This window comes from Anser anser (assembly GCF_964211835.1).
Source record: "Anser anser genome assembly, chromosome: 5".
NCBI classification, from domain to species: domain Eukaryota; kingdom Metazoa; phylum Chordata; class Aves; order Anseriformes; family Anatidae; genus Anser; species Anser anser.
Window position 1 is genome coordinate 20,256,473 of NC_139725.1, and position 25,923 is coordinate 20,282,395.

At 42.2% G+C, this 25,923-nt stretch overlaps 1 protein-coding gene across 10 annotated transcripts in view; it reads right to left on the reverse strand.

Annotated features, from left to right (window-relative positions):
* TSPAN4 (tetraspanin 4) overlaps nt 1-25,923 on the reverse strand; it is a 411,936-nt gene that overhangs the window by 30,280 nt on the left and 355,733 nt on the right. For 9 of the 10 annotated variants that reach the window (XM_083839587.1, XM_083839582.1, XM_083839586.1 and 6 more), the window contains one exon: nt 21,305-21,379. The exons of the other annotated variant lie outside the window; for it this stretch is intronic. In XM_083839587.1, coding sequence (XP_083695713.1) covers nt 21,305-21,379 — 75 coding nt within the window. The remainder of the gene's footprint in view (nt 1-21,304; nt 21,380-25,923) is intronic. 10 annotated transcript variants of the gene reach the window in all.

The following is a 25,923-nucleotide window of genomic DNA, read 5'->3' on the forward strand; positions in this document are numbered from 1 at the left end:
CCTGAACCAAGTTTCTGCTTCTACAGAGGGCACCAAGGTCGTGGAAGTGATCTGGGCAGACTGAGCCACTGTCAGTTAGGATCTGGTTTATTCACCAACAGCCTGTCAGAAGTGTGAGCTATCCCTCAAAGGAGTGGAAGCTGAAAAAAAGGGTTAAATCTGCCACATATGACAATGGTCTCAAGAACCCTTCAGGGGATGCTCTTCAGCATGCCTCTGCCTTGTTTTGTACTTACTGCTTGTGCTTCTAACTTTTCATCTTAAAAATCAAAACGAGTCCCTCTTTCCTAATTAAGAGATTGATTTTTTGAAAAAGAGAAGCATTGATCCCATCTCTTCGTAAAGCTGGACACTGTCTTCTCTCTCTCTTCCCCCTTGCACGCTTTGGTGTCTAGGAACGCTGGCGGAGCTAGCGCTGAGACCTTTTTCTCCATGGGGTCTCTCTCCACCCATCTAACTTACTGCTTTCAATGCCCCTAAATAGCTCCAATTTCACTGACATTTACTAACAGCTTCAAGGTTTATGGGGGCATAAGAGAAAGGAAAATCAGTGCAGCTATACTGAATGTATTTAAAAAAGTAAAGTTACAGATAAAGAACAGTAATAAAAACAAGGGATTTATCCAATGGGGATTTCAGTGGGTTCTTGACCCCAAGTTATTTGCTATCTTTCTCATTGCCAGGGAAAGAAGTAAAAAAATCACTGCTAATAGGATTTTGTAGATAACACAAAATTTGCTGTGCGTTAAATAATCTACTGAGACCACTTGGACTGCTTGGTTACAGGGCCTTGTGGCTTATCCAGCCAAAATGCAAGAACAGACATTTAGGAACAAAGAAGAGCGGTCACACTATGAGACTGTAAGACTCTGGAAAGCAGAAAATCTGCAGAAGGACTGAGGGAACGAACACGCTCCGAAAGCAACGCTTCCAACTTGAAGGGGCAACAATCATGGGTATATTTAGCATAAGCTGAATAAAGGCTGAGCTGTATCAGCACTGCTGCGCTGCAGGACTGACATTCATGCTTTTAGAGATCAGCGGAAAATTTGGAAAGATTTCAGAGAAGACCTGCAAGAAAAAGCCAGAGAAGCACGCTTTGCTTCACACAGCTAACGCTCTTGGATAAACTAAGCAGAGTGGAAGGGTTAAAAAGCAGCCTAATTGCAGCCTTCACATACCTACATGGAGAAGCAATTCTCAACAGTAGACAGCACTTTAATCTACCAGAAAAAGACATAATGAGAGTTAATGGTTAGAAGTTTAAGCTAGACAAATGCAAGATAGAAACAAGGCACAATTTTAACTGTGAAAAAACAATCTTTGGAACAATTTATTGAGAAATGAGGTGCAGTCAATGATGTCTTTAAATCAAGGCTCAAGAGTTTTGCAAAGTTATAATTCAGATGTAATTAGTTTGATGGTGAAAATACTGACTGAAATGCTATGGATCATAGATGACCTTAACAGTTTCATCTGGTCTTACAACCTCTAAGCCCTTCCAGAAGGTTACAGGGTTTTCCAAGGACAGGGACTTTGTTATTCATGCCAGATTGTCACTCTTGCCCTGCACCTTCAACTTTACTTCAGATCCATCCTGAAAGAAAAGTTGATAGAAAACAAGTCAATCTATTTAGCACATCCCGCCTTGGAGCGTCAGGCACTGCTTCTTTTAAACTGGCACTGGTGATTTGGAGGCACAAATCGTGCTCCATCACAGTCCAAAGTCCCTGAACAAGTGCGGGGAAATATCTTTCATTCCCTCCTTTGACAAAGTCAAAACCCCTAGACACACAGCACAGAACGCCTTCGATACACCTTTCAATAGTCAAGGCCAGGTGAAAACTTTTGTCAGCCCAAACAGCTCAGTCACTTTGGCTCCTCTAATTCTGCTTGCAGTGACACTGCCTCTGTCCTCTGCCCCTCACCTGTCCTCCCAGCCCCTCCTCGGGACATCGAGCAGCATAGCCAGGCCCATCTCCAACTAGTTAACATCCACACCCAGGTAACATCCTCAGCCTCGGGGCATCTGGCTTGAATCTCAGTCTATAGCAGCCTGGGCTGTGCTGAGCACGAATCGCAGCAGCGAAGGCCACTCACTGCCATGGACACCAATGTTCACCACACTCCCTAGTCGTGCTTTGGTTTTGCAGGAGCTTTATTCTAGAAAAGCATCCGGTTCACGGCATCCTATTCAGAATCCCATTAACTTTTTTATTTGAAAAACTCCCATCATCTAGACTGTAACAATTTCAGAAAACACGGCGCTGCGATTAGCTGCGGTGAGGCTACCTGCCACTCACGACCCAAAGCACAGGAAAAGCTCACATTCAGTCCGATGTGACCGTGACACGCTTTGGTGCTCATTTCAAGCCTTAATATAGACAGACCTAGATCGATAGCAATAAAGCTCCTACGGGACAAAAAGATGTTTGGAGCAGGGATCACAATTTTCCTTACCTGATCCTATAGGCCTAAAAACAACAGCGGAGGCCTCCGGGTGTTGCTGTAGTGAAAATAAAACATATACACACAAAAGTGCAAGCTGTGAATTTTTTGGAGGATACTGAAAGACTGTGGGGAATTCATAGCAACGTTTATAAATGCTAGAAAATGTAGCTTTTAGCAAGAACGAAAATTAGTCTGAGACTTGTTCTGCTGTTTATTCATTGTTCACCACTGATCATTTAACACACTTTCTTCATTCTATCACAGGAAGAAAAAATACCCACTTTGGCCAGGATGACAAACTGCACAAGCTAAGTATTAAATAGCAAAGAGCCAAAGAGAATGGTTTTTGAACAACCTGCATGCGAAAAACACCAAGCCAAAACCAAACCAAACCAAAAAAACACCCTACCACAAAGGTACTCACTGAGCAGCATCAAGGAAACTGCAGGCTGGGATTAGCCTGCAAATGAGTCACTAATCCAAAGGAGCGATTGTATTTTTACATGTATTGTATTTTTACATGCTTGTATTTTTATCAGTATTGCCAGCTCTTGGGATACTTTCAAAAGTCACATCATAGTTTCATGGAGCTTTGTATAATACTCCAGCTACTGTATCCAGCAGGTATAGTAGAGAATCTTGGTGTTTATTAAAAAGTGGTTTATTGTAAAATGTTGAGGCTTCATGATTTCCACTATTTTTTAATATTAAAAACCAAAAAGCAAATAAAAACAACAAACCAAACCAACGCCCACGAAATAGCCGTGCTTGTCATTTTGCCTCACCGTCAGCGTTACTTTGCATAATTTTTTATGCTGAATGCAGTCAGCTTCTCACCTCGGGCACAGTGGCTCAGCTCCACAGGCTGATGATGTGGCTATTTAACAGATGCTGCAGCTACCTGGTCTATTTGAACCGGCTCCGAATCTAACAAAATATCCAGTACTGTATATGCAGTAGATTCACCTAAGCATCAAGAGTCACGTGGAGTCGCTAACAACCATTTAGTTCCTATGACACGTGGGTGATATTTTCCCCCATCTGATCCTATGTAGTGACCACGTCCTCTCTGCCATGTACCTCCGAGAGGAGCGGCATCCAGCCCTCGCCCGAGCTGCTTGGCGATGCAGCACAGTCTGACAGCAACAGCTGGGGAAGTCTTTGCTGTGCCAGCTCTCACCTTCCTTGGGTTTGGCTGCTGGAAAATGCAGTTATCACAGAAAGAGTAGAGGCTCTCTGTCTGTGACAAAGTTTATTTAGCTGTGATTTCATTTCCAAAATAGAAAAATGTGCTAGTATCAGGTGTTTTTTTTCTCCTACTACTAAACCCAGCATAGTGTTGCTGCATTTCTTGCTATCACATCCATGAAGACAAACAGAGCAGAAAGAAAAGCCAGTGGCCTCACAGATCTTTCTAAACAACACAGAAAACATACAGACTATGTAATTTCAGAAGACTGCATCCCATCTAGTATTGCTTTGGAACATAAATGCATGAAGTACTCCTCTGAGTGTTGCCTGGGTCCGTGGTCAGATTCCAAATCTCCAGATTTTGGAAGTCAGCAAGAGAAGCAGCAGTGCTGAAACCCAGTTGGTGGCACTGGAAGTACTGCAGCATATCCAGAACAGAAAAAAGAAAAAAAAAAAGCCACAACACTTGAAATGGGTTGTATCAAAAGGGCAAGGTGCCAACACATCTGACAAGGAAAAACTCAGAAATCGCTGAGCTAGAACCCAGGGATCAATGGCGTAGGAGTCAGAGCATTTGGAGGAAGAAAGGCTTTGAGGCTTATATGCAAATATGCAAGCTCAACATGCTCCAGTGAAGGAGCTCAAGACGAGGTGACAGTGCTCACTGCTGTCACCAGAGACAAGGGTGCTTCAGAGCTCCCTACCACCAGGTTTAAGATTGGCACCACTGAAACGACAAGGACCACGATAACATTACAGAAAGTCTCAAGACAGGAACTGGATTCCAAATGATCTTACACTGCAAAGGCCCTGGCCCCACCAACAGTTGTTACGGAGCAGTAACAATCACTTTGCTAACCTCGCCTTGGTGGGAACAGCCAACCTTGCAGCCAAATCCACACACCGGTCGGTAAGGGAACCATTCAGGCGAGAGCCACAGGTGGTGTAAGCTGGAGCTGCGTCAGGAGGAACACTGCATCATGCAAACCAGAGTCTCTCATCATCATACAAATTGTTGATAGGCAACCGTGCCATAAGCAATCTAATCCTGGAAACTGAGTTGAAACCACACAAATCAAAAGCAACAGACATTGAGGCTTTGCACAAAGCAGCTTTGCACATGAAAAATGACACTCGGCATACATGGAGTAAACGAGACCTGGCATCCTTAACTGCAAGAACTGAATCAAGTTTCAATTACTAAACCCATTGCACTCAGCTCTTGCTACAAATTAAGAGGACAAGAGAAATGCTTAGACTAATCAGCCAGGGCTGAAATTCCTCCCGCTAAGACAGCTTATGCAGACACATGGGAAAAAAAAAATCAGCACATTAGAAAAATAGTGGAAAAGAGAAAGCTGGGTATTTGGTGGATGGCTATCACCAAAACTATGTAGGGCTTAAAAAAACACAAGTTCCAGAACAACCACTGTAAATGTTACTATTGGAAAAGATGCACTAAAAGTTTGATGAAAAAAGGCACCATTTGCAAGGTCATTCCAATGAAAATTAATAGAGGAAAAGAAATTGTATGATCTATTTATGCTATACCTAAACAATGCACAACACTCCTGTTTGTTCTTCTTTCTGTTTTAGAAAACTTTCTAATTTAAGCCTGTAAAACTTTAGCTCCCACTGACCGAATGAGAGATCGACAGCCTTCAGAAACAAGCTGCCTACCAGTCTGTTACCACGAAGCTCAGAAGAATGCACCAAATGTAAATAAAACCTACAGGCACAAGTAGTGAAACATCAGAAGTATTTCCCAGGGGTTTTGGTACAAAACAGTTAAAAACTGTGACCTTTGACTACTCTTACCTCCATGGATTTGGGGGAAAAGAAAGAAAGGGGAGTATTAATGGGGCAACCACGGTTCTTCTCCCAGTTATTTTAGGTAGACTTACAACCTGTTGCAGATTGCATTAGATACTCTGAAATTAGGACAGGAAACTTCTCGTTAGCTTTCACAAATCTAATTACATAAATTAATATACCCCAAGCAACGGAAAATTCGCCACATGCACTTTGAGGAAGGGGATCCTCTTCCTTGTGAAACTGCAAACCAGCATCAGGCATCCCCTCCTGCACGGGCAAAGCGGTTTCCAAAAGGGACAGTTTAAACCTGTGAAGAACATTTGGGGTTATAAAATCATAACCCTGTACTGAGAGACAATGGCAGAAAGCCTCAGGGTATCATTTTTGCCTACTGAGGACAAACAGTCTGAGCAGTCTAGTAACGAGGGCACAAGACTGGGAAGAAGGATTAAAACCAGGCACGTCCTAAACCATTCTAGCCAAGGGGAAGTGGAGATGAAAAGCAGGCCAGCACTCACAACAGCCAGTTAAAGCACAGCTGAGCTTTCTCCTGTATTAGTATGTCACCCACCCCACTACACACCAGTATGAGACAGTTACTGCAGCAAGAGCCAACCTGTGATTTGCTCCAAAAAATAATTCCCACAGAACCACCTCTGTTTTGACCTGATCCATAATCTACAGAGGGGAAAAAATTCCACCCTTGAAATTACTTTGGCCCTCTAGTTTTTAACTGTCAGAGGCAATTTCTTTGAAATCTAATTCATGATTTGCAGGCTTCATTAAGTTTTCCTAAGTAATTTTAAACTTAAATCACCATTGGCAAATCCATCATTTATTGATAGACGCATTAGGACTCTAACAGAGTGTGACTTGTGATGAAACGAGATAGGAAGGGATGAGGGTGGAAAAATGTGCTCCCTTCTTCCACGAAAGACCTTTTTGGTAAAAATAATCAGACAGGGAAAAAAGTAGTTTTTTTCTTTATCATTGTTGTTGTTCGTTTTTTCAACAGGCAATTTAAGAAGAGCTTCCAAAATTGTTAAAATTACCTTCTAAAACTTGGTGAGAAGACACAAGGTAAGACACAAGGTAAACTCAGGAACGAGTGTAATTAGTAAGTTTTCTTATTATTTACAGAGAAATTGTAAGGACAGAGTGCAGTAAAACTCCATCCTGTGAAAGGGAAGGGAATAAATAAAAACATGCCAAAGCAAGTAGTACACACCAGAGAAGCCCAGATCTTTGTGCCAATTTAATCCCTCACCATGCTGAATCCCGCGCTTCTGGCTGAGGACATGTTGAAACAGAAGAAAGATGCTGATGCTATTTTGATTGATATTGAAGGACTCAGTATATAAATACTCCACACTTTACAGGTAGATAGTTTCCAAACAAATAGCGTTCAAGTACACTTCTCAGAGGCGTGTTGGCCTGTACGTATCTGATGCTACCAAGAAAAATCTGCTTCGTGCATTGTTGCCAACTCCCTTCAGCACAATCTGCCAATTAGGAATATATTTCCTTTTAATTACAGTTGGCCATTTTATTTACCATACCCCATTTATCATAACATCACTCCCTTAGCCCAGCAATTACAATTTCTGGCCACCTATTTTGAACTGATGTGATAAAAGATGTTTCGCATATCAAGTGACTTGCACGTAACTCGCAAAGAAAACCCTCCTCGTGCTGAGGTACGAAGCACTGCTGTCTCAGACAGGTGAGTGCTAGACGAGCCAAGTCCCTGCATCTTCTTACCTGTGGCAGAGCGAGGCTGTGCAGCAGCAAGAGTTAACGCTGTAAAGTCGGAAGCACGTGGCAAAGAAACCCCGCTGCAATCAAGCATGAGCCTGCTGCAATTTGCAAGCTGATTGACACTGGCCACAAGGATAGGAAAGGTAAAAGAAGATGAAAAAGAACCACAACGTCCCTACAGTGCTAGCACATGGTGCAGCAGCGTGAAAACTATCAATATTTGGTGTAGTTTAAGAAGAGAGGGTAGTGCCACTAATGTCGGTGGGGTTACCCCTAAATTCAGTCAGGTTCATAAAATCACTGGCTGGTTTCTAAGCCAGACTTCACCTATGTTAGAAGTACCCTCACCACTGAGATGCGTGTGTATTTCTGCAACTTCCTCATTTATTTTTATATACACATAATGGATAAGAATGCATGAGAATAAGAATATTAAATAAGCTGAATGTAATGCATTTTAAATAAACCTGCTACTTCTTTTTTTAGTTCTAAGTTAAATGCAAAGTAAGCACCTCTCCAAGGCTTGTGGCTAAATTTACCACTGTGAGCTTAATGGGTGTGCTGATGAAACATTTACATGCACCTGCTTTGGCCATAAAGCGCAACAATTTGCACATCCAATACATCCAGCTTTACATCCCACTTCTCATCTGCTATGTGATTGCCTGCTTAATATGTACAAATGAAAGGTTAAATGGGAAAAAACGGCGATGTTCAATGCCTGGACTCTATTTTTGAAAATATTTTCAGCCAATGTTTCGGCCACCACACAGTAGCTGAGATTTATAATGATTTGCAATTCACATTTCAGTTCTATTCCAATAAATGCCATTGTAAAGTTTTCAGGCTACTAATAAAAAGCTATTAATGTGTTTTCTCCATGTTAATCAATTTAACATGCGGATTGTGCAGTTAACACTACTTTATATTACTGCCTTCATCATTTCTCACTCTTAGAATACATAAAATAAACAAAGGGGTTTTGGATTCCTTATAGATTCATTTTTATCTCAAAGTGAAAGCTGCACAAGATTTGTGGCTTCAGACTCATAACTAGTGATAAGCTTCCTCCTTCCTCTTCCCTATCTAAATATATAAAGAGACTTTAACAAAATTAATTGCAGTATTCAGCGCTCATGAATTTCTGTGCATGTGTAATTCATTTCCTTGCAGATAGCAAAGCAGAAGGAGGTTCTCTTGCTGCCAAGGTTACAGGATTCACGAGCAAGCTTGCTCAGGACTAATGGGGAATAAGTAAAGAATCTCCCTCGTCACTCCCTTCACTGGGGGCTAGCATTTAATCACATTAAATTACTTGTGCCATCGGTCCACATTCCTTAGGATGGGGGGACAGCTGAAGAACAAATGCTGCCTGAAGAATCCTGAGCAGCCCTTTCTGCCACAATTTGTGTAATGCTTAGCAGTAAAATGAGAGCTGGAAGCTACACTCCCAGCTTGGGGACCAATCGTATTCATACTCATCTCTGGCAAAGCAAAGGGCATAGACCTGCACTCATTTCCTTCATCAGCAACTCCGATCTGCATCCAGGTATGATGTAGGAAGGGGAAAGGCAGGCAGCTGCGCTCCCTGAGAAAAAAGCAGTAGCATGAAACGTTTACTTTCCCCCTACCTAACCCTGCTGCCTGGAGTTGCTGACTGTTGAGGTCAGAAAAGGGAACTCTTTCTTGATGAGGTACAAAAAAGAAGACCCTGTGGGTCAGGTAAGGCCATGGGGCACCGAGGGATCAATCGAAGTGTCTCTTCTCTTGCTGCAAATCAACAAGTTCTCTTTTAGGTGCCATACACACTTCTTTCAAGGAATAGCTTTATGTACAGGAAAAAGCCCGTGTGGGCCCGTGTGTCTCCACAGCCACCTGCCGAAGCCCAAAAGCCTCTCTTGAGACAGCCCAGGCCTGGGGAGGGATATTGGTACATAGAGAGGCTCAGCTCTCTGGTCACAGGACACAGAAAAGGGGACATACTAGGAAACAGCTGTATCACATAAATCATGTAAAATTAATTTGCATCCAAAGAAACCTTCCCTGTGAAGTGCTACCTCCAGTCAGTGTCACTCCACATCGGCCACAGCTTGCAGGTGTGCACTTCACATCCCAGAAGGTCTGAGCTTCATCAAGTGCCAAGATTCAAGCCTTATTAAATTCTCTCTAAGTGGGTCAACAAGGAAGAGATACCCAACCACTCTTGGCTTAAAAACACATTTTTATTATGCAGGATGTAGTTAACTGTCTGTTCAACCTTGTTCTCCTTTAGCATTAATTTTTGTTCTTTATCAGATTCCCTCAACTCCACTTAAAAGGGCACGTACATGTTGCAGAAGCACCACCTCCCTAGCAAGTGTCAAATTCTTGCCTACTTAACTCCACTTAACTCTCTTCAATCAGAATAAAATTTGTCTGCATGCAACCTAAAATTCCTGCTGGATAATTGTTTCAAAGACAAAAGGTGAAGTGATCTGCAAGTCAGAATTGACACAGGACCATCTCAACGCCCTCTCCTCTCGGAAGGTTAGAGTAACCAGGGCACTGCAAAGCTTTCAGCAATCACTAACTTGACCCTGTTAGCTCAAGCTCCTTAAATTGTGGATTCATGATGTTAAGCTGAATTAGACAGTCTTCAATGAGAAAGAGAATAATCGTCATCATGTGACTGAAGAAACAAGCCTCAAGCAGAGCACTGTAGGCCCTCATCACCTTCGTTCCTAAACCCCCAGCCCTGCCACTTTTCACAAAGATCTGTATAGAGCAGGACTTAACCCTTCTCTGGTAAAAAGTTCACATGGAAAAATCTTGAGAAAGAGTGGTACTGGAATCCTTGAATTTAATATGCTATTAAAATCAAACAGGAGATCGATGAGATGTATCAACTTTAACTTGAAAGCTGTGGCATGGATAAGGACTTCTTGAGCGACCCTTACAGTGACCTCGGCACGCTACTTGGACTGGAAATAAATACATGTGGTGTGTGATATATTTATATTTAAAATCAGAAAATATTGTGTTTGAAACATTTAAAATATGGTGTTGCTCATTTGTATTGAGCTTGTATCCTCAGGGCCCGTGGGAAGAGTTCATTTGTATGTCACTAGACCTGGTGGTTGGCATTTGTCTGCTAAGAGGCCACAGCAGAGGCAAGGCACGGGCAAATTCACAGCAGTGCCTGCCAGGAGCATCTCGCCAGTGTCACCCAGGCACATGGCAAACAAGTCTCTTCGTAACAGTCAGCTTCCCTGATGAACCATTGCTCAAATCACGTCTGGAAGAGGTGTAGGAAGGCCTTTAAGCTATAACTGTGCCTTTTTGTTTCCCAGATCAAGCAGGAGAGTAGTTCTGTATCTCAGAAGCTGATCTAATACCTTCAAAGAGCTACACAGTAATGCTGTGGTGCCCAAGGAACACGCCAGAAGCTCCCCTCGGATCGTGAGTGAGGAGCCCAGGGAACCCAGAATCCAAATCCTATGGAATATGCACAGCCTCACCAAGGGTGTGGAAGCAAAAAGCCATATTCTGCATTTTTCCATACATAGCACTAGCTGATCCTTATGAGACGAGTACAAAAATATTAACCATATCCAACCACAAAACCTAATAAATGAGTGTGTAGAAAAGGGACCCATCAAATCCTAAAAAAAATCCAGCTGTGTGTAATGAGGTCTCTCCTTGTTGTCCCCTGAGCAGTTTGCTTTCAAGCATATTCTAGGAACTGGAAGCAAGTATTCAAGAATAAAAAAGTCATTTCAAATAAATGATGGTGAGAAGCTAATTGGAAAAGCACTCCAATAAATATCACAGAGAAAAAGCTTTAACTCACTTTAATTCAAATATTCCCCTTTTGTTTAATCACTGCAAACCTATGACATGCACCACTGGGAGCATTTTGTTATTGGAAAGTTATTTCTTGACATTATAAGCCCTCAATAAATAGTTATAAAGCAAAAAATGAAGTCCAATGGTTGGTAGACAACACAGATTTCAGATACACTCAATTTCCTTAATTTTTTAAAAACCAGTGACTAGCTACTAGCTAACTCCGTTCCATAGAAGACAACTGTGCAGCTCCCCGACTTCACTGGGGTCAGGATTTCACCATATGGAAAGTGGTAACTTGTGTGTTGCTTCTGTGCTGACACTCGTATTGTGTAACTAAACCCTCAAACAGCTAAAATGGATGTGCCAAAACTGTGAGACCCAGCAGCAAAGAGCCGTTCCACTGTCCTAGTCTTAACTTGTCTAATTGTCTCTTACTGACACTTCTTACATGAAAACTGCCGCTGACATGAATACAGCTGAGAGAAAGAAAGCTCATGACGGGAAATCGGAAAAGCAATCCTCATTGCTCCACGCTCTTCCGCAGTAACGACAATCATCATGAAAGGGCTGCCTCTGCCATTTGTACGTAAATCAGTGTCAAAGAGAGCACGAGGCAGGGTGCTATTGAGAACACCCCTACCATCGAAAGCTGCAGCTGGCCACTCCATGGCCACGAGTGGTGGTGTTAGCAGCAAGGACACTCCACTGACATTTACTTAAATACCAGTCAGATCTCAACATACTTCAAGGTTTGCAACACATTCCGCTCCTCCTTTCTTCACAGTCCCCAAAAGAAAATCAATTTCTTTTTTTTCCCCAAGCTACCTGACCTTGAAAGAAACATTGCTTCTCTTTGTCTGAATGTATTCAGCTGCTTTTCTGCCAACTACAATGCATTCTCTATTCATCAAAATAAAAAGGTGGACCTGAAAGAAATCTACAGGATGTTTTCTTCTGTGTGTGTTGTTCAGAGAGCAATGTTGATTCTCTTCCCAGCTTTTAAATAACCTTTCAGTAATTTTGATTAATTTAAGTCTTAGTGTAACTAAGTCCTGAATTTTCAAAAGAAAAAATGAATGTCTTATGTGATCAATCTAACATCTGGTTTTGAATCAAAATCTTTCCGTGTTATACCTCATGACTTCCCCCGTCATTGTTCTCTAGAGAAAGACTTTTTACTTGTTTTCTTAAGTACCTTCAAATGATCTTTTCCATTTTGCTACATTTATGTAATTTACTAACTTATAACATGCAATTCAGTTTGCACTTTAATATGCCCTTCGAGCTGACCTCTGTAAAGGTTTCCTAAATGCTGAGGTTACGACTTTGTCAACAGAGGAAGCATTAGCACGGCAGAAGAGGATGACACAAATTGTTCTGCTTTCCTGTGGTTCAGAATGGCAAGGTGCAGATGGCACAAACGTCTGGCAGAGCAACAACATCCTTGGATTGCAGAAGTGATGTGCAAAATGGCAAGAGCAAGCAACTCAAAACATAAATTGACTTATTAGACAGAAATACATCACAAAAAAATCCTTACTAAATTGCATCAAAGACTGCTAGTAGCAGGAGGAGGAGTACACAAGGATGAGTGAGTTTCAGCAAGAACTGAACTTATACAAGGATACTCTGTTCTCAAGGATGCATTTCCCCAATTTATAGGGACAGAAAGGGCGCACAAAATAATTGCAGTACAACTAAGTGAATTAAAACTGTGCCCAGGTTAAAACAATCTTTGCATATGCCTCATTCACTGCAGAGAAATTGTATTATACCACCATCATCCGAATTATCAGAGGCACTCAAAACTTCAAGTAGGAAATGTGTGGATTCAGAAGTTGTAAAGCCAAGTTCTTTCTCTGCTTCCTGCTAAGACACATAACCCTTTACCCCAAAACTACTTCTCTCTTCCATCTCAACCTCTTCCTGTTGTCAAGTATGACTGATTTTGGTGCTCATCTGTAAAAAGACAGAGTCCAAGATCTCAAATGATTAAAGATAATTCGCCCATATTAAAGATGATTACAGATATACTTGGCTGCAGTTTTAATAGCATGAACTCTTACACGCTGTTGAGTATGCTGGTTTTGTAAATCTGGGAATGTATTTCAAAAGCTACGATAACTAGTGGCTAGAACACCTGCTGAACCTCCTTCCTGCATCTGAACTTCACAGCTTCAGCACAATTCACCACCGAAGAGGTCCCTGAATTTGCAGTGGTTTGGAGCTGCTGATCAACAGATCTGCCTTTCCTCATTTCAGCTTGGAGTCATCCTCTGTACACCATCGCTGAGTTAAAAGGAAGGAGCTGAAAGAATTTCAGCTGCAAATTACACTAATAAAGCGGCCTATCCACAACATTATTTTTCAATTGCAGCTGACAAATCTAAGACAAGGGCTGTATGCTATTGGCCTGCACATAGTCTGATAACACAAAAAGCCACCTTTCCTTCTCTTTTTGTACATGTAAGAAACGTTAAACATTTAGTTCACTGTCATTTTCTAACGTTGTCTGAAATACATTGTGACACATCAAAAATGTTCATAGAATGAATAAAAAAATGTGCTGTCTATTTCAATATACTACCTCTGTCACTCCTTTGCATTTGATGTTGCCTGTATTTAAATGTCTAAAGCTGCCTTAATCATTTATTTTATCAGCTTTCTAAACCATTCTTTTCTCTTTCTGCTATTGTTCCTTTTTTTTCTAACAAAATGGTATAAAACACGTATCAGCATTTAGAACAGATGCAGAGCTGGGGATCAGTCACCACTAAAACCAGCGTGGATCAGGTGTATGCAAACCAGTGCCATTCCCTTGAGTCCTACCAGCAGCGAACGTCAGCACGCTTTCAATTCCTGACCCACCTACATGTCGAAATGGCTTCTTTGACCACAGATGAGTCAAATAAAGACCTGGCCTCCAGAACAGTAAGGTTCCCTCACGCACATTCAGACATGGCAGCATTTAGCATTTCCCGCAAGACCCTGCACCTTGAGGATTCAGCTCTCAACAGCACTTCTGCCGGTCAGAAGGGGAGCTGAACTACTTACTCTCCACTTGTAACATGGTTTGAGATGCCCAGACAAAAAGCACGCAGCTGTGCCATGTATTCAATAACTGTTATTACTCTCTTCTAGGACTTCCTTGGCAGAGGCCAGCTGAAGACCTGCACCACCCATATTTGTCTGCTAGGAAGCTCTGAGCATGGGAAACCAATTGTTGTAAAAGTGCTCCCACAACAAAGACCTACTCAGATGTGCCCCTGAGATTATGAGGTAACCTCTAATTAGGGATTACAAACCAGCAAGAAGGAAGCCCAGAAACATCTCTTTCTGTTGTATGCTAACTGATCCATTGCCAAATATTTATCAGAGGACCCCCAGATGAATTTATTGATGTCAGGAAATAAAAGACAGATCTGGCTGGCTTTAAGCCAGGCATAATGGCAGCAGCAGCTACGTTTGATTCATTTATATAGCTCTGTGAATTCATTTCCCAGTCAGCCGAGTTGGAATTCAGAATTTCTCCTGAGAAAAAGCACGACTCCAAATCGTGCACTGGCGCAATATGAACTATATCGTGCTCATCGGCGTATGAAAAAAACGTGTACTGACTAGGCTGAAACACCTACATTCTTCTTCATTTCTGAATTCAGCCAGAACAGGACGATACGTGGCATAAAGAGCTGACAGGCTACTGCATTATTGAATCTTTACAAGGGGTATTTGTGTTAGGCATGGAGCTTAATTTAGGAAAGTTTGATTTTCCTTTCCCCGCACCCACTCCCTTGCTAACACTTTATTCAAGGAATCAATTAGGCCTTGATCAACCATTGATCAAGAGTTCCCAGTGGGGAGCCTTAATGCATTTTATCTGCAGTTACCGTTCCCAAGTAACACCTATTTCTGAGCATGCACTTAATTCTTTTCATCGATGCTTTGCTATCCTTCAACAACCCTGTTAATAGCATTTTGCAGGTCTACTTTCAATGAAATCTTCCTTTGACAAATGAATTAGTGAAACTGTGGGATTTCCATTGGCGTATTTGCTTTTTTCAGCCACAGAGACAAATAAATTCCATCCTCCACACCTGCCCCTGCCTAAAAAAAAGGTTAAAGTGATGTGCTGGAGATCAAGATGCTAAATGGAAAGCTGTTCCAGAACAAACAGAACAAGATAACCATTAACGCTTTAAAGCAAACAGTCATTATTTTTCACTAAATTCCCTGTGAAGTGAAAAATGTGATACATCTTTACCATCTCCAGGATTTTTCACTATCATTAGCATTTCCTTAGCAAGATTTCTTTTAAAAGAACACAAAAGGTGTGTATCAACGTTGACAAGACTTCAGTATATGATTAAGTAAATCACATGGATTTAAGCATGCACTTAAGATATCTGCTGAATAGAGACAGATTTATACTCATGCCTGAATACTTTGCTGAAAAGAAGCCAAAATGAATTGGTTATAATTAAATTCTTTTGATGAAATTTCTGCAACTCCCTATTGTGTGACACGAGTACTGAAATGCTAATAAACTAGTTAAAATTAAGCTTATTACCAAGTAAAATAAACCACAGAGACACTTCCGCCTTTTCTTATTTTCTAACACCATTTATATAACATTATTTTGCATTAGAGAAGTAAAATACTTGACCAGGCACACACCCCTGACAGAGCAGTAATTGCAGGGTGTTTCAGTTCCAGGAGATGATCTGTGGATTCCTCCACCTCAGGCTGCATTGCTACTCCTGCTTAGGGGAGGAATGGTTTTTAGCTATGTCAGCAGTTAAGCAGAAGCCTAGCTTCAGAACACCACCTGAGAGATGCTGTATGCCAGGAACTGCTCGGTGTGTGGACAGCTCTTTTAAAAATACAACAAACTGAGCTCTAACTGAAAAATCAGGTGTTAATGCACTGGCTGCTCAGAAGCCATTGCATACACCGATCACAACTTGCATGCTCCGAAGCACGTTATGGTAACGCAGCACCTCCCTGCAGCAATACCACGGAGAGTTAAAAATGGCCTTGCTCCCTTGAGAGCCTCCTGCACACTGACAAACACAGATACTGCCCGCTCTGGTACCATTCCAAAATTCCCCCACCCCAGCTTTACAAGGGAGCAGAACAGCCACGTTCACTGTGGCAGGGGGAGGATACAGGGACCCAGTAATTCTACCATTACTCAGAAGTTTCACCAGTAAGAAGTTTTAAAATGTACGCCAATGTGATGGTGTAGGCTAATCAAATGCTGATGGAGAGAAACTGGGAGAAAAGGCAGGACCCCTGACTGATGAGCAGGGCAGAGTGACCACCCTGCCAGTCTTGCAGGACTTTCCAAGGACTGTTTTTTCTCCAGTAACGTAAGACCACCTGGAAGCTGCACCTAATTGGGATTATCTCATCCTTCACGTTAGCCTTCATTTCTCCATCTTCAAATAGATTAACCTCTTCTGTGCATTCACCTTCGACAGCCCTGCATGCTAGACACACTAGGAGCACGAGGCATTTTGTTAGCCGAGCAGCAGAGCAGACATCCTGCTCCACTGAAGTTCAGAACAACTGAGTCTCTGCAGTAGGTCTGAACTAAATTTTCTGTATGATTGATTTCTTCAGCCTGATGGTGAACCCCTCCTTCCTGCTGGGAAGCAACTCCTCTACAGACCGTATTTCAGGAAGAGCAGTAAAAGCTGGAGGTGAACTCATTACGATTTACTGGGACACAGAAAACAAGAGCATTTTCATACATTTCAGGAAAAGCAGAAGTAGCCATTATTTTCAAATCTCTACCGTTCTGTGAGCTATTTCCAACACAGCTAACCAGGCATGGAATTTAGGCTGTAATTTTCAGAGATCCCCAAGTGAGTTAATGGCCTAATCCTTATTGAAAATTCTGGTCTTAACTTTGAGTTGCCAACAGCAGTAACTGCTTCCATAATCAAGTATCATAGTCAGTGATCCTCTGTGTTGTTTTTTTTTGTTTGTTTGTTTTAAAGTGGTTTATGTCATTCAGTTTGACATTTCAAAAAGAAAAAGAGGGGAAAAAAAACACATTATGCTGGTTTAGTTATGTTCTTCCATTTGCGGGCATTAAGTAGCAGCACCGTAACTCTGCCCATAAATCAGAAAAAATGCAGACATCTGAACAAACAAAACTGAAAAAAGTCGTGTATTACAGCTGCAAAAAAGTAAATATGGACTTTTTTTTCTGTGCCTCCAGGAGAACCATCACAGTAAAAATAAATACAGATGCTAAAACTAGAAGGATAATACAAGTAAGAACTGGTACAAGACTATGCATTTTATTAGCATAATTTATATTCTAACAGGGTCTAATTTGGTGTTGAGAAATAAAAAGAGTATCCAGTCTCTGTCAAGACAGAGCCCAGCAGCTGTCTCTTTATCACAAAAATATGAAGGTTAGCCTTATCAGCACTCCATGGATCTTTTATAAATACATATAGACCCTCACATAGGAACTTATAAAAATATCAAATGCTTCTCTGAATTAATGGAATCGAATTTATATATATTAAAGAGAAAATTCAAGCTATGTATAGGTGTTCATTCACATGGCTCTAGCAAAGTCACTGGAGTTGGGAATACTTCAAATGGGGGCATAAATTTAGCTTGAGAAAACAGTGCTGTAAGAAAGAGAACCTGCCTCAGCACTCATAACCACATAAACTCCATTCAAGACCCACACATCTGTTATGCTGGTATTTCTGCCCTCAGAAAAATATGAAGTTACACTTTGGGAACTTGCATATGGACAACAGGAGCTTCTAAGTCCCTGGGGTGCCCCACATTGATCTGAAAACAGCTAATGAACCCATCGCTGCTGCTTTGGGAAGAGTCAGGACAAAACAGAAGTGCTATGTATGTTTCCTGACAGCCATCCCAGAGGAATGCATTTCCCCACCCTATTCCCACACAGCCCACATATCACTTCTGCAGAACCCAGAGGATTCATATCTCTTAACGTAACCAGCTAGGATGGTAAAAGGAAGAGGAGAGTGAACCAGGTGTGAGCTCAGCCCCTGCCAGAGACCCATGGTGCATCTCCAAGAAGCAAGGTTTTGCCCCCTTTTTCCTCCTTGGAGCTATTCTTCCAAGCCCTTCTCTCTTTACAACGTCACATTGCACAGCCAGCTCAGAGAAAGAGCTGTGAAGTCCAGGGCAGCACTCATCTCATGATGTCAAGACAAACGGTGTCTTCAAGAAAAGGGAAGATGACATCCTAAGGCATGGGAGCAAGTTTGCTGCCTAAAAGCTCAGAGAGGCTGCTGCCAAGGCACTGAGAATGAGAGGCAGAAGCAATTCTGGGGCTTCTCCCAGACTGATGAATGAGAACAGCTCAGTCCAGGCTGCCTGGAGTCCCAGCAGCCAGTCCTGTCCATCTTCACAGCTGCACGCTCTCCCGCAGCAAAAGAATAAAAGTGCTGTGCCAAAAACCTATCTGTGAATGGCCATAAAGAACTTCTGTCTTGATGCTTTTTAATAATTAACCACTGCTAAAGCAGTGGGTCCAGCAAGGGATACAGATGCACCTGGATGCACGCTCGCGCTGTGGCAGGTAGCTCAGCCTGTCGCTGCGCCCGTTCTGCAGCAGAGGGAACGAAACCAGCACCGGCCGAGTGACCGAGGGACAAAGCCCCAGCCCTGCAGCTGGCACAGCTCAGTCTCTTTGCTTATTCAACCTGCTCTAAAGCCTAGAAACAGAAAATAATAATTGGATTCCTTTTCATCCTGGGTAATATTTTACATGCATATATGCTCCTAGTAAACAGAAGGCTAGCAGGTAATTGAAAACACTGCTGATCACACACACATACATATGATCACACATCCATACACGTGATAGAGAAGCCCTCAAAGTCTTAACCTCCAAAGTCACCTTCTGCTTTTGCATGCAAAGTTAATGTTACTTTCTTCTGCTGTGTAGGTGTCAACGGAGACTGCTCCTTCACCGATTTTCCAAGGGACTGTATTAACTCAATTAGCGTGGCAGACTTGTCTGGGTTAGCTACCTTCTCTGTACCAGTGCGCATGGCAATACTGTTATGCGCATCAGGAAAGCCAGCACACAATTTCTAAGCATGCTGTAAGAACATACTAGTTTCAGGCTGCTGCTGTTTTATTTTTCAGTTGGCAGGACTGCAAGTGTAACACAGACACAAGCCACTAATTTCCTCAGCACAAGGTCATGGATGTAAAGTCATACAGGAACATTAAGAGCCTCAAATTTGATCATTTGTGATACACAGACTACAGCAGTTTCTTAACCCAGTAAACCTGCACTTGGAGTCCATATTTTAGACTGACCTTTGATCATACAGACAACTGTAGGCCGCCTCCTGCACCAACCCACGGTAGGTGACTTGGAGGGAGGCTGGATTTCCTGATAACCTTACGCAGAACACAGACAGGAATGCCACAAACCAGCAGGCTGAAGTGGGAGGGAAATGCTTCCTGGCACGTTCACTATTTTTACCTCTGAAGAGCAAGGACCAACATTCTCTGTGACAAACTTGTCAACATAACAGCACTGATAGCTTTATGAATAAAGACGTTTCAACTTTTTTTTACATCCCACAAACCCACACGGTTATTGAACTATCAGGCTCAACAACTGCCAACGACAGGGAGTTTTACAAAATGAAGATACAGAACATAAGAAACATGTATCTTTTAAACATACTCCTTGATATTTTCAGGTATTTCTTGCGTGTTCAAGACAGTCCTTTAGTATAACTGTATTTCAGAAACTGCTATCATGTCTCTTCTATGTATCTCCTAAGTAGAGGATCTCTTCCCTTTCCCAAACAGAATCAGGGTAGTCTCCATAATCCCTTCATGCGTATTCTCTCTTACCTGTCCAGTGCTTCTCATCATTTCTGTTACCCTTCACTGAAATGAAGTAACCACAACTGAATCCTGAATTAACAGTGAGCTGAGTCCATCAATTTAAGCAATGACATGATAATATTTTCTGATTCCCTTTGTAAATACGCACCAACTGTTGTATTTGGTTTTTGGAGGCCCATTGCATATTATGTAGATGCCTTTATTAAGCTGTCATCTATGACGCGTAGATCTTTCTCCCAAGAGGTTACAAGTAATTCAGAATCCAATAATGCATAAAAGTAATTTTAAATTGCCCTTTCTACTTTAATTACCTTGCAAGTTAACTCCAAGTTCCAACTAGAACATGCCATCCAGAAACCTAGCTCTTTTCAGCCCTTCAGCAGTGCACCTGACAATCATTCACTGTGTTCATTAATTGAATAATTTGGAGCCTTTCTAGAAAGTAACGTTGCCATTTTCCACTCCTTATCCACGTTATTGCTAAATATGTCGAATAAATTAGGTCTGATATTCATCTTCATTGTATTTTGCTACAAATGTTTTCCATTCAAACAAAATATTCTACTTAGTGGTTATGTACCTGATGACTTAATTCATGGCAAACTTTGCCACCTAACCCATAGTTTTTCCTTAGTCATCGTCAGTTTTGAAAGACTTTGCTACACAATTTTGGTTGAATATGCAGGTTGTGCTCTTTGACTCGGTTTTGACTCAGTCTTTTCTTATTCAAGTAAGAATTTCATTTTTTAAAAAAATAATTCCTTTACTGATAAAGATGATTCAGATAGGCAATCTTGCCTTTGCAACAGAAATAACAAGCACAGGAACAAATGTCAAACATAAGTCAAATCTGAAACTAGAAACAAAAACTGTGTGTACTAGATTTTTATACTCTTAAAGGCTTTTCACTAAAATGTAAGTACACGTGTTGCAAGGACCAGCTTGGAAAGATACTGATTTGTGTGCCTTTGCCTTTATACCTCTGCTTACAATACTTCCTTTGGCACAACATTAATGTAGCTCTTAAATCGTAACCATATTTTTTAAGAATCCAATTCATGTCTGATGGGTGTCTCTTCCTACATGCTCCTAGTAAGGCTCATTGGCTTCTTTGTGTTTTTGTTGTGTGTTTGGTGGCTTTTTTTTTTTTTAATGGCAGATGCACTTGGCAATATCTGTGACCTTGAGTTGTACACATGAGCAAGCAAGAGAGCCCAGTCCTGTAAGGCTGTTTATGCATTCTGAGAGAGCTCTTTCGGAGAGGGGTGTCTCAAGGAAGACAGAAGCATGATGTGCATACCAAGCCAAGTGCTTCATGATTTATTTATAGGGAAAAGGGGCATAAAAATTTGCTGAAGGGGAAAGAAAAATGAAGAATCTGACTTACCTTGTCTGTGTAGACGAAGAACAGAATCACAACAGTGAGCTCCAACAGAAATATAATTAACAGCATGATAAAAAACTGTCAAGAGAAGAAGGGACGGGAAAAAAAAACAAAAAGCAAAAACTGTCAACATCTATTTCATTTTTTTCTGGATGCACAATAAATACACTCAGCAGATCATGCAGAAAGGGGAGTGGGAGTCATACAGGCAGCAAGATGCAAAGCTGCTGTCTTACAGTGGAACAGAAGGCACGCGACATGCAACAACCACAAACGCAGGTAAAGGACTAGGCAGAAACACATCCCTATCCAGGCGTACGGAGCGCTTGTTTCTATCACTGATTCCAGGAGAACAGCATAAAAACCCTCAAAGATCTTTTCCCCCCCACCAGGCTAGTGATCTATTTGACAGCAACACTTGAAGACTCTTCCTAGGTTAGGCTTTATTGATTTTATTTTTCCATCAGATCTTTTCAATTAGGAAGATATCACCGAAAACCACAGTTTAGACTTCCCATTGCTAGAGAAGGTAGCTCGTCCATAAACCATAAAGTCTTGGTCCCTTTTCAAGGGGAACTGTGGGAGAAGTGAAAGGCACACCCAAACGCTAGTATACCAAGCCAGCTTTAAGAGCAGTTTCAGGTAGCTACACGAACTACCCATGGGCTTCAACCAAAAGGGGCTGATTTGTACTTAAGACAGCAACACAGAGTTGGTCTATATCCTTGTCTCCTCACAAGCCAAGGAACTGTATAAAACCCAAAAGGCAAAAGCTAAAAGGAGTGGAAAAAAACCTTTAACACCAGTATTTCGGGTAGATTCTCAAAAGCCCTCAGCTCTGATCATCTTTAGTGGGATGAACTGCAGGCTATGCCACACGCTTCTGAAAAAACATGCCCTCTGTTTTTGTTAAGAAGCTGCATGGGTCTGTAGCAGTGTCAAAACAGCAGATGCACAGACTAGAACAACCCATTGTCTGAGCTGAAAACGAAACGTAGTTTTGCAAAAATGGATGACGAAGTGAGAGTAATTTTGGAAACTTTTTGGCTCAGACAAAGGCCCTGCTCCCTTTAACACCAATTCCACATGCTTAGCAGCTTGCTAGGCTGGAATTCAAATACTGAGCAACACTGACTTAATTGAAACCCCATTCCCAAGAGAAAAAAAAGTTACTATCTCTTTAGCTTCAACCACAAGGCTGCGAACCTATGAAAGTTTAATAGCTACAAAACCTTATCAGAGCTTCTTCACTGCCTGGCAAGTCAAAACCAAACCTTTGAACCTATGGATTTCTGTGATTGAATGGAGGACAGAAGGTCAAGAGGGAGAAAATACCATTTTCCACTACTACAATTAGACTGTCTACAGAACTCATTGCATTTTGCCCCAGGAGTGTTAAATTAAAGTTTATTTTCAAATCTTCATCACTAGTATCTTCACACTTGCCTGACCCTAATACTGGATCCCATTACTGCCCACTTCCAAATCACAGAACTCATTCATGGCAGCGATCCGAGCCGATTTCCATATCATTACCTTTCAGCACTGGCCTTCTCTATAGATTTGAAAATCAGCCTTGGTGCTGCTTGCTTTTTTTTTTCTTTTTTTTTTTTTTAAAGTTTTGCTGTTTTATCCTGTTGCATAGTATTAATTGAAACAAGGCAAATCACATCACTTTCTGATGCACAGGCATTCTGCCCTATTTCTTTAGCTGTGGGGTACTTTTTTGCTCATCCATATTGCACGGGTTTTCCAAAATGCCACTGTCTTCCTGTGAAATTCACTGGCATAGCCCGGATTACGTTAGGCAGACTCTAACACAAAGGAAGGACTGGCACCCCCTTACCAACAACAATCAGCATTTCCTACCACAGGATCCCAGTTTCATCAGCTTAGAATTTTGCCAAACCTTAATTGTCTAGGTTTATATATCCCAAGCTTGTTTCTGTCTAAAGGATAAAAGCTTTTGGAAGAACTTTTAAAAAAGGCACTTCATTTACTTCTAAGAACGAGGCAGGGCAAAGTACGTTATTGAGGTTACATTTCTGGTGGCTTAATTTGAAATTCTTTTACGCTCCAGCATTAGGAGCGGGGAGCTGCAACAAGGCACAGCTCCATTCCAGGCCTTTTGTCTTACCCAACTATGGGTGGATTTTTGTGGGCAAGTCATTAGCCTTCAAAAAAACCTGCATTTCACACATCCAGCACAGATGAGAGGGCTCAGCTGCTAAGATCTTCAAAGCCTACAACCACAGAAAGCCCACTCGAATGCTTCCCGCAGCTTGTGTACAACCGCACAACTCCCAAACCACCCCAAGAGAGCTCCTTCCCCCTCTCTTGTGACACCCACACAGAGCCGCCATGCCAGACCCCCTCACACAAACCCGGGTTAGGATGGGTTTAGGACACAAACTGGCTACCAGTTTTAGAGAAACTGGACCTGGAAGAGGAGGGGACTGGGGAGGGAAGAGATTAGGAGGATTGATTCCCTCACCTGAGGGAAGACACAGGGCTGGTGAGCAGGGAGCGCCTGAGGGGACAGAGGCACCGAAGCCGGGAGGAGCAACGCAAGAAGACCAAGAAGAGCGACGCAGCCAGGCGACATGGCCACAGGGGAAAGGCATGACAGAAAGACGAGTCACTGCTGCCCTCCTGCGCCCCTAAACATGGGGGTGTGAAGCACACTTGGAGGTGTTTGGGGTGCAACAGGCAGGGCTTTGGCAGCAGGGGGCCTGCAGGGTGCCCCATGTCTGTGGATGAGGGGGCAGCCGGTTCCGGCCGGCTCCACAAAATGGAGTCTGCCACAAGCGGCCCAGGGCAGCTGTGTTTAACCGTTTGCCATCTTCACTTCTCAATACCAGAATCAGGAATTAGAAGTTTACCTTAAATGGCAATAAATTAAGTGAAATTCCCCAACTTGAGAGCGTTTTCCCTGCAGCACCCAGTCACACAGCTCTGCTAAAGCCCCTACCTCAGGACCAGCACAGCTGAGCCGCTGCAGCCAGCAGCAGCCACCTGGGGCCTGGATCTCCTGGCGGACCACAACGGCACTCCTGAGTCCTTCACTTCATGCTAGAGAAAAAGGGTTGACACCGCAATTGTAGAAGATGCTAAAATTGTAAAGTCAGGAACTCAAAATTTAGGAACTCTCAGAACAAAATCTCTGCTACTGATGGTTAGGTACCATGGCTAAGCCCTTCTCTCTGCAGGCTCAGAGGTTTCTCCAGAGCTTTCCTTTCCTATTCACCACTTGGACCAGCTTTTCTCTGGAAAGCTGTGTGCAAAAGCCACTGTTGGCAGGATTTCGGTTTCATGCACTGCAGATTTTGGAAGTCATACAATGAACTAAAATTAACATTGTTCAGAAAGTCAAAACGTAGATAAGTAGGATTATGTTTTTCCTCCACTGAAAAATATTTCTGCTTTTAAATAAAACCTCTGGTTTTATCTATCTCATTATATGCATTCATTGACAAAAAGTATGCTGTTATATAACAGATACCATGCATTAGTAATCCCACCGTGCACAGACAGTAGCGATATTCACTATGTCTTTTATTGCAAAGGTAAATTAGGTGAGGTCAGCCTCAAGGCAGAGGCTTAAAATTCATCATCTGTTGAAAGCTACAGCACTTACATGTCAGCACATTTATCATCTCCCTCTGAAGAAGAACCCGGCCTGAACCCAAACCCATACATCAGAAAGTAAAAAATCTAGGCTTTTTGACCTGGCTGCAAAGAATAGCCTGCACGCTTCATCCTATCTTCTGACCTGATGGACCCAAGTGTGTGCATGGCCACATGCAGAACCTGTCCCTCTGTTTCCCCAGCACATTCCCTCAAAAGTTCACGTTCAGTTCCACCCTTGGTATCATCCCAAAGGGAATGATGTCCAAGCCGGGGCCAGAGGTAGCTTGGCACATCCCATCCAAATTTAAAAGGGGAAAACATAAAATCACTGAAGGCTCACAGCACCCAAAACCCCACCACGCCTACTGGAAACTCTCACAGTTCCTTTTTAAATGAGTTCTCGCACTGTGGTGATAAATACAGAGAACAATAAAAACAAATTTTGCTGTGGTTCGCTGGGGCTGCAGGCTGCTGATATAAAGATTTATGCATGGAGAAACAACAATCCCAAAGCAAAGTATTCATGTAAAACTCCACAAAAAGGATTAATCTGACCTTGTACAGAGATGCTTTCCCACCTTATTTGTCAAATGGTGGGATGCAGCCTAGCACAGGCACACTGGAGAGGTACCTACCGTACAACTATTCATAAATTACACCTGAAACAGCTCCAGAGGAGTTTTGATAAGAAGGGAGGTAAGGTGATGCCTTTCTGTCCAGCTACTACTGCTAATTTTCAACCCCACAGAAAACTACGGGTATTTTCGCAGCACTGACCTTTATAATCTACAAAGCCCATGACCTTCTTACAGGCTCCCATTAAAGGAGTAGAAAATGCAATTGCTGTGGTGCTTTCTGCAAAGCTGATCATTGCCCTCCTGATATCATAGAGAGAAAAGTGTAGTAAAGGAGATCCTGCTTTGTAACTCAATCCCCAGCAGAGCTGTACTAGACAGTTGACCCACTAGTTCCTATTCCCCTCATCCAGCACC